Source organism: Notolepis coatsorum (genome assembly GCF_963971535.1).
Source record: "Notolepis coatsorum genome assembly, chromosome: 3".
In the NCBI taxonomy this organism is placed as follows: Eukaryota; Metazoa; Chordata; class Actinopteri; order Aulopiformes; family Paralepididae; genus Notolepis; species Notolepis coatsorum.
Window position 1 is genome coordinate 124520374 of NC_140167.1, and position 9527 is coordinate 124529900.

Below are 9527 nucleotides of genomic sequence, written 5' to 3' on the forward strand. Positions count from 1 at the left end.
TGACTGCACTGCACTAGTCCGTACTGGATCTCTGCACTCTTCACTTTATATATATATATATATATATATATGTATTTTATTGATTAATCCCCCACTGCACTGTTTCGTTTCTTGTCTGTGTTGGTGTTGTTTACTGTGAAAAAAGAAAGAAAATGCATACACTGTATTGCTGCAACAATTACCAATGTGTTTTACACAAATGGCTAAATAAAGGAATCTGAATCTGAATATGAATCTGAGGTCGTACGCGAACTCTCACACGGTCTCACCGTCTGATTGCCGGCGGTTGAGGAACTCCCCCAGGCGGACACTGACTGGGGTTCTGTCTCCGTACGTCTCCTGCAGCAAGCGGAACAGGGCGTCTGGCTCTGGGGCGGTTCCTCCCATGACGAAGCGCACCGTCCGCTTAGCCTCGCCCTTTAAGTGCTGCTGTACGAACTCCGCCTGTTCGTCGCCGGGCACTCTGCTGATCCGGAAATGGGCCTTCATTTCCCGGATCCAGTCCTCCACCGGCGACTCCCCTCTCTCTCTTCCCCCTCCAAACTCACTGCATTTTCGGTCCCGCTGGACATACACGGTCTGCGAGGGGGGCAGGCGGGATTCACGGCCCTCCCTGTTGAGGGCGGCTTGGGTCTTTTCCAGGGCCAGCGCCTGTCGGTCCAGGAGGCATGCTTGCCGGTGGGCTTTGTCCGCCAGGGCCTTCACCTGTGCGGTCAATTCCTCCATGGTCTCAGCCCCCTCCTTCTTCACTTCTGTGGCGGCGTCTTGGCCGTCTCGTTGCTCCCGTAGAGCCGCCTGCGAGTACCGCTTCTCTTGGAGTGCCTGCTCGGTCAACTCCTTCACTGTGTCGGCCCCCTGCTTTAGGAGTGCCGCCTGCGTCCGATACCTCTCCTGCAGCTCCTCGAATGTCACCGCTATCTCCTGTGCGGCGCGGGTCCCGTCTTCGGACGTCATGGTCTCTCTACTGGTCTGCATCAAGGAAGTGGAGTAGGATGTTGATCCTGTTCGTGACGCCAAATGTAGAAGGGTGGATTATCCCTGCTTATGGGAGTAGTGATACACAGCCACCTGGTAGCAGGATACAATAGAGTTGGATCTAGCTGTACCCCCGTCTTTGGCCCGGAACGTCGTTCTGGAGGGCGTGCAGCAGGAGTGGATGGGGCCCAGGATTTACTAACCTGGGGGATGGTACTCTGGTCTTCCTCGCCTTCCAAGGCGGTCACCAGTAGCTCCCCACACACTCTCACTTCCCCCAGTACCTCCGTCAGCCCTCCCACACCCGGTGACTGTCAGTTCAATAGTTATATTGGGCTTCCCTTTAAGCAGTACCCTTCCTTGACCACCTGTATAGACCCTTAATGAATATGCTGTGAATGGGGTGGAAGGGTTAAATAATTATACCAGTCACAAGTATTTACCCGGTCGTAAGGTTAGCATATGATCAGAAACAGACACACACACATGCTCCCAATTACGTCTACTTTATATAAAAGCCTGGTCAGTTATCAGTTACAAGTTGTACTTTATGTGATTCATGTAGCATGTATTCATAAACGGCACCGGGTGCTCTCACTTGTATTGTAGGGGAACACTATTCCCATCATAGGCACCTCGTGCTCAATACATTAATAATAACCCCGCTTGGATTAGGGGAGACCCAGGCACAAAGTAAGTAGTTCAATGGGATGTCAAGAACGTCACAATAATACATCAATACCAAAGAAACCATTTAAATGTGGGCCCACGTTACCAAATAAAACCTACTCTAAAGCCGGCTTATAATGTTTGGGGTACCCCTAGACACTGGTCGTTAGCGTTTGCTCGAATGGATATTGTTGTGGGCACACGAGGTACCGTTGTACTTAGCCAAGATGGCGGACCCACTCTCATCACCTCTCGTCCGGGTGACAAGATGGCGTCGGGCGATCCCGCAAGCACAGCCAGCGGGCTGGGGTAAACAACATGGGCAGTGGTGAAACTGGAGGAGCGTGCTGTGTTGTGGCGACCTCTGCTGGTGGGGAGAGGTGTCCTCTGCGGCGTCGGGGAGACGTCCACTGCTGGCTGCTGTCTGCTGCTGGCGTGCTCTAAACTGTTTGGCTACCCTAAACACAGCTAAACTGTGGGTCTTAGTGCACCCTCCTGCTATCGTCTGTACTACTAACGCACCGTGGCTGTATGCACCACCGGTCTTCAGCGCCGCGCGCCCGGTAGTATACTGGAGTCAATATAGCCATTAGCAGCATGCTAATACACCGCACACACTACTACTATAACCCGGTATCTATGGACGTTAGTCCTTCTTTCCGTATCGCTTACTCACACACTATCGCTTGTACTTCTAGGATAACCTGTTATCTAGCAAGTACTCTCTATCACCCGTCGCTCTCCAACGGGGCTCTTCAATATAACTTCTCCAACGGGGCTCTTCCTGAGCACACGCCCGCTGCGACCGTTCATGTCCGAGTTCACTGTCGAAGAGGGCTTCCTGGTGCTCCGCCTTCCAGGTAATCATCTCTTGCTCGTTGCTTCTCTCTCCTCCGCTCCACCTGCCACCACTGCCACCTGCTGGCATCCGCCACTGATCCCACTATAGGACCACTCCAGAAAGGGAGAAAGATGCTTCAATGTTATGTTAGTGATCCATATCGAAGCCGGAGAAAGAGTAGCACCTCGCATCATTAGTAGTCCGGGCGAGATATCAAGAGGAACACTGTTTATCACACTTTATACACACACAGGGGAAGTAACAGTTAGTCAGCACTTCTGAATACTTAGCAGAATATTCAGGATGCTACATATATATATATATATTTTTTTATCATTCTTACCAAAAGCAAAGAGGCCTAGAAGCGTGGCTAACGCTAATGGCGGGCATACCAGCGAGGCAAACTGCCTAAGAAAACGGGCACAGAGGCACTGAAAGAGGATTTCCCCTGTCTAATGAACACACTAGACAAATATCAAGATGTATCCATCAGTGGACCAATTGCATGCTTTCGCAGAGGACAAGAAGCCTTCAGTCGACTCCTTCAGACATTATAAGCATGCCTTCCTACTCTGGCTCTCAGCTCATTTCTCCTCAACCCAGTCCTCGGACTCCCTCTCAATGCTTCCTCCGAGATCACATCGACCCCCTTTTCGTAAACTCCACCCACAAACCCCAACTCTCCCATTTATGATACAGTTGATTGTGCTATGAACCCTCTGCGTCGTATTATACCGGACAAACCCTAGCTTTCCATCCTCGCTGTTCAGCGTGAATAAAGGAATGAATAAAGGACCTCATCAGACGCCACACACACACCTAATCAGAGTGAAGACTTGAGTTTTACTTTCACACCTTACAATTCAAATCAGTCACATCAACATTTTAATGTGGCACTTTTGGTCGTTACAATAAAGAGCGCTGCCATAGCTGATGTGTTACCACAGCAAAGGCATCGTTTGACTGACGTTCCACCACTTTGAGGAGAACATCATGCACTGCACAACAAAGTACTCTACTGTATTAATGTCATCTATGTGAATTTGAGAGTTTCCAGAATAAATACAGTCTGTCTGTTTGTGCTCGGCTGTCAAAATACATGGGTATCTGTCGTTGTGAGTGACTGAGCTGCAGCTTTGATGTGACAGACGAGAGAGGACGGCGGCGTTCTAAATATTTAACTTGTTGTGCACTGCATCAGGCTCAAAGGGAACCACATTAAAGAGTACTCATCTGAAGACCTTATTGGTGTCTGTACGCCAGGCCCTCGGCTCACCCCTGTAGTTTTGGACAACAAGCGAGGGCTGTTCATGAAAAATAAATACAGTATGTGGCACTGATCAAAATGCAGAGCTGATTGGTGATAAGTAAGCAACAGTAACAGTGTATTGCACTACCAAAGGACCTAACATGTCCTACATGCTCTGTAAATAACTATGTACAGATACCGAGATGTCCCACTATATTACCTGTCTATTGCACAATGTTGTTTTTATTGGATTCTATTATATGTTGTACTACTGTATTGCACATAGTTGCGGGCAAGACCACCCGCATTTCATTGTATACTTGTATGCCGTGACAAATAAAACTCTTGACTTGACTTGAGTATCATGGTCCCTATCGTCCTCTGCATGGAAATGTGTCCTGTGTCAGGAGAAATGATGAGTGTCTGTTAAAAAAAAGCAGCACAGTCAGGCTCCTAACTCTCTGGATCATCATTATCATCAAACCTTTTATTTTATATACCTTTTATACTCAATCAATTAGAATTCATTTGAGTTGCATGATGAGTTACAGATAAAATAAATAAAGTGTGTGTGTGTGCGCAGTGCATACATTTATATCCCTGAATATTATGGATTCACCCTGACCTAACCGCTTTGTCTGATTTGCACAAACAATATATCTTTATCCTATAATAGCATAGAGGCTTGTGAGGTTTTACGTAATTGGCCTCATGATTCATAATTCTCACAAATACATGAACTGCTCCTTAACACAATGGCCACCAACAACGAGTTTACTCATTATTGGCCGCCAATCGAATAACGCCAATAACAAGTTTACTCGTTTTTGGGATTGTTATTTTGTTTATTCGCTATATCTATTCATAATTCATAGCTGCAGCCTCTGCAGACCCTTCAGAGCCTGTCTGAGCTGGCAGACGGTCAACACCGCTCTCTACTGCCAGGCGGAGCTATTGCATCTCATTGAAAATGAGCTGGTATGTTTTAGGAGGTGATCTGAGCCGGGCGGGCAAGGTTTAAATATTCAGGCGAGCCTGTTCTATACAACGATGGCATCGAACAGTAACTCCGCCGGCCCGTCATTGTGAAACGGTCGGTAGTGTGGTGCGGACCTACACAAGCATTATTTGGAATTGCGATCAGATATTTGGATTATCTCTTTTGCATTACATCAGATACAAGGTAAGAACATTATATATGAATTTGATCGTTGATCTGACATTAATTTCTACCGCGATCACAGCTACGACAGTAAGTTCATGTATGGACGAGGAGACATACTAATGATAATCTAGCATTGATTTCATGATGATTAGATAATCAGCCGAAAAATTACAACGTGATGATGACTGGATTACAGTAAAATGCATTTTTCTCGCCTTTTTCCTGGAATTACTGAAAAACACCCAAACCATACTCTATTCAAAACGGTATAAAACGGAAATATACAGATGAAAAAACAATCTGTCTCTGGCATGTTGACTAGAAGCAACTCACTGAGGGTCGACAGCGTTATTAGACCGATTGATATAATATAAGATATATTTTAAGCACTCGCAAATGTCACAGTCTAAAACTATATCCATTGAATAAAGACCTGGCGATGAATGGGGTATCAGCGCCCCCTGCTGCTGGCGGTCAATGTGTTAATGGCTTTTCCAATCATGATGCAATTGGAAATGTTGTTTTTTTTTGTTTTACTTTATCACATTATCAATTTGAAAGTGATATCCAAAACAATTTAGACTTTTTTTTAAACACATATTTTTGTTTTTAAAAGTTGTATGAAGTTGGTAGGCCAAACCGTTTGACCAGATTAGGGGCATGGTCAAAAGGTGTCATTGAGGATCGTTGGCATTTCAGGGTTATATAACAGGGTTTCCACAGGGTCTTAAAAAGTCTTAAATATAATCTGAATTTTAGGCCTTAAAACGTGTTAAAAAGGTCTTAAATGTATTGGATGTGACTTGTCTGTATCGTGTAATGTTTACATGTCTTTTGGTGTGTGTCTGTGTGTGTGTGTGTGTGTGTGTGTGTGTGTGTGTGTGTGTGTGTGTGTGTGTGTGTGTGTGTGTGTGTGTGTGTGCGCGTGTGCAGAGCCAGACAGAGGAGTGGATGGAGCTGTGTAAGAGCAGGAAGATCCCCTGCTCCCCCAACATGTCACTGATGAACTCGCTCAGTGAAGCGGTGGAGATCCGCTCCTGGAACATCGCTGGTCTGCCCTCAGACAGCTTCTCAATAGACAACGGCATCATCATTTTGTAAGTAGTGTGGAACACGCTCGCTTTAAATCATCCTAGCTGTTTCATCATTGTATGGCTTGAATTCAAATGTTATCGTCAACTGACTACTTTCATTATTCTTTTTGTACCAGCCAAAAAGGGTCTTAGAATATAATTGACCTTCTGACCTCCGGCTGGTTTCCGGCAGGTAGCATAGATAAGTACCAGCCAGACTATGTGTGTGTGTGTGTGTGTGTGTGTGTGTGTCTGTGTGTGTGTGTGTGTGTGTGTGTGTGTGTGTGTGTGTGTGTGTGTGTGTGTGTGTGTGTGTGTGTGTGTGTGTGTGTGTGTGTGTGTGTGTGTGTGTGTTAAGGGGATGCAGACCAGAGAAAGACTTTTGGTGCGCCTGGGAAGTGTAAAGGTATTGAAGATATAATGTTTGTTTGCAAGGTTTGCTGGAGCCACTTCATCCAGAACGGCACACCCCGGTCAGAGAGCGGACGCAGACACAGAGAACAGTCCTTTCGTATTTTATTAAGGATTCTGTTGTTGAGTGATATCTCAAGAGTGCTTTCCATCCAGGTCGTAAGGCTGGATGGAACAATGAAAGATTGAGTGAGTGGTATTCTGCAACAGATAAGCAGAACATACAATAATTAACAGAGGTACATACTTACTAATCATAACCTGAACACACACAACTAAAGATGCTATCTAGCATATTAGCATTGGCCGCATGGACCAAACATAACACAAGTAATTGGCAGAATGCAATGGCATCCAGAATACACACAACTGAAGAGATGCTATAGCATTATTAGCATTAGCATAGCTCAATTAGCAGCATGAATCAACACAACGTAGCAAACCAAATCAGTCACACATGCATGTCACAGCATCTCAACACACAAGGCAGGCTACATATGACATGTATCTATCATTACCATAGGCACTATATTTGTAGGCTATTGGTGACTTACTTATTTCATGAACGCACTCTCTCACTGGGAAAGCAGACAGCAATGGAACACATGTGCGGCAAGATGGCCGCTGTATTTAAACCCATTAGGACCCCTGGGCTGTCCAGAGAGATGCTCGACTATAAATAATAGGGCCCCTGGGTCATCAAAGAAGTGCCTGCATGGAAATAACAATACACAGCATAACAAATAGTGGGGAATTTACAACAGCCGCCCCAAGAATAGCATAGCTATTATGTAAACAGTCAAATTCCCTAAGTGGCTACGGAGGTCTCTGGATTGTCATAGTCTGCGACAGTTGTTGTCACAGGGTCCGGATCCGCGATGTCTGATGACACATAATGGCGGCTTAAGGGGCAGCGACCGGGCAGGAGGTAAGTCTGCCACCATTGGAACCACCGGCTCCCACCTCCACTTCCTACATCCTGTGCAGGTCCTCTGATGATGCTTGATGGCCCGTCTTCCCCACAGGACCCAGTACTGGTGCCTGATCTCTGCGAAGACCCTATCGGGCCCTGGGTGGAGTAGGCAGGCATCTACATCCTTGATGAGTTTTGTCACCGCATGGCCAGGATCGGGGACTATGGGGTGGATGTCAGTAGAACAGGAGGTGTCCAGGTGACAAGAGCGTCCACCAATTTGGAGAAGACCCATCGTATGATCCATCTCTGGTGAGAGCGTACTGAGCTCACTACTGGGCAGTACTGGGTCTCCAGCTCTGAGACACTTAAATTCCTCTGGGAAGCAGTCCGCCTGGCTGGTCTTCAGCAGGAAGACTTCGGTGTCATGCAGGTTAGGTTGAGGTAAGGAGGAGTCGGCTGCCGCCCCGTGATGGGTGAACCATGACTCGTCAGACTCATCTACCGCTTCTTCACCCAGCTTGGCAACACATCCTCCATCGAGCTTTTTGATCTCTGCTCCAGTGATCTGAGCCTTAGCTGGATCTCCTACCAGTCTTTGCTCTGTGCTACGGGGCATTGGCATAACTGCTTCGGCAGCGGCTTTCAGTGGTGGCGCATCCTTTATGTGGAGCAGAGGCGTGGCGTACCGGAGTGTGTCACCAACCTTCACCCTCTCGATGCGTGCTTCCAGGATGTCCACCACCTCATGGTCCAGACAGGACCTTACTGCTAGCTTTTCACTTCTAAATGGAAGCACGTCAAGCTGCCAGAGACGTTCAACGTGTTGATAGAGGTCGTCCGGTGCAGACTTGAGAGAGGTAAAGTAGCATGAAGTAGCATGCGACGCAAGACCATCTGGGCCTTGGAGTGCCCAGCCGAGCGCTGTGTGGATTGCTGCAGGTCCACCTTTGGGGCCGAATCTGATGGGTTCTTGGGATGTGATCAGATGGGTGCAGTCTGCACCAATTAGCAGTAGTGGATGCACTTGAGTGAAGTCCTGCAATGGGAGCCCCCTCAGGTGGCGATAGCATTCCTGAAGTGCAGTCACAGGGTAACTCTGCTCTGACAGGGCTAGTCGACCCGCTGTGAAGGCACCCTTCACCAGGTACTGTTCGGAAGGATGAGTCAGGGAGGCCACGTGAAAGTCTACCAACTTGCCAGTGTGGCGAGCCACGTCTTTGCGAATTGTCCGCAGTGCAAGGGACTCCGCTTCGCCTTTAAGGTCCAGGTGTTGAGCGGCAGCTGGCAGAATTATCGTGCGTTCAGCTCCATCATCTAGGATCGCATAAGTGCGCAGTGACTTGCTCCCATTAGTAATAACAATTGGCACCACCTTAAGGTACACCTTTCCTCCTTGTTTGGAGTTGGAGAGCGAGGCACCATCCTTTGGTGTGATGAGGTAGGCACGGGGACCCGGCTTGACGATGGCGTGGAGAACTCTGAGGTGGACCTCCTGGCACTCACTGCATGCTTTCCTCAAGGTGCAGGCATCTTGCTCATGGCTGGTACGACCGCAATTACGACAACGTTTGCCATTTGCTATCCACTTCTCAACCTTTCCCGGCGAGCATTGGACAATGTCTGGACACTGCGATAGGTAGTGCTCGGCACTCCTACAGAAGAGACACATCCTCTTGAACTTCTGCTTCTTGGCTTCTGATTGAGATGTCTCAACAGGCTGGTGGCTGTCTTGTTTAGGCTTGGCGGAGCCATAATAAACCGAGAAAGGCTGGTTGCAAGGTCTGGGTGGGGGATCTTGCTTGTCTCTGTTAGAGAACTGTGTCCCTTCCATCCGATGGCGCTGTGCCATTCTCTCTGACAGTCTTTGAGCTTCGGCCTTTACCCTGAGCCAGTCGGCGAGGTCTCGAAGGTTGTACGGGTTTAGGCTAGTCGTATTGAGGCGACCTTGAGCCAGTAGGTGCTCCACAAAGCCGTTCCTCACTTGCTTAGGGAGCTTACTAAGGAGCCGGTCCACATGGCCGGTTGACATGACTTCCATCCCGTTAGGTCCTTCCAGCGATGTCAGCATTCCCACTAGCAAGTCGATGCTAAGGGCGAAGCTCTGGAAGGCTTTGGTATCTCCTGCTTTGAGATCAGGAGCGTTCAGTATTGCGGCAATCTCGCTTTGTGCAAGCTGATGTGGCTGTCCATATTGCCGCTGCAAGGCCTGCATGGCGGCGGTGTAGGGT

General features: G+C 47.9%; 1 protein-coding gene across 1 annotated transcript in view; it reads left to right on the top strand.

Moving 5' to 3' along the window:
* The window catches only part of LOC311225992 (dynein axonemal heavy chain 7-like), a gene marked incomplete at both ends in the record, with an annotated part of 810419 nt that overhangs the window by 549011 nt on the left and 251881 nt on the right, over positions 1–9527 (top strand). Inside the window, 1 exon segment of the mRNA XM_084311374.1 lies at positions 5833–5996. Within this exon segment, the coding sequence (XP_084167500.1) occupies positions 5833–5996 (164 nt within the window).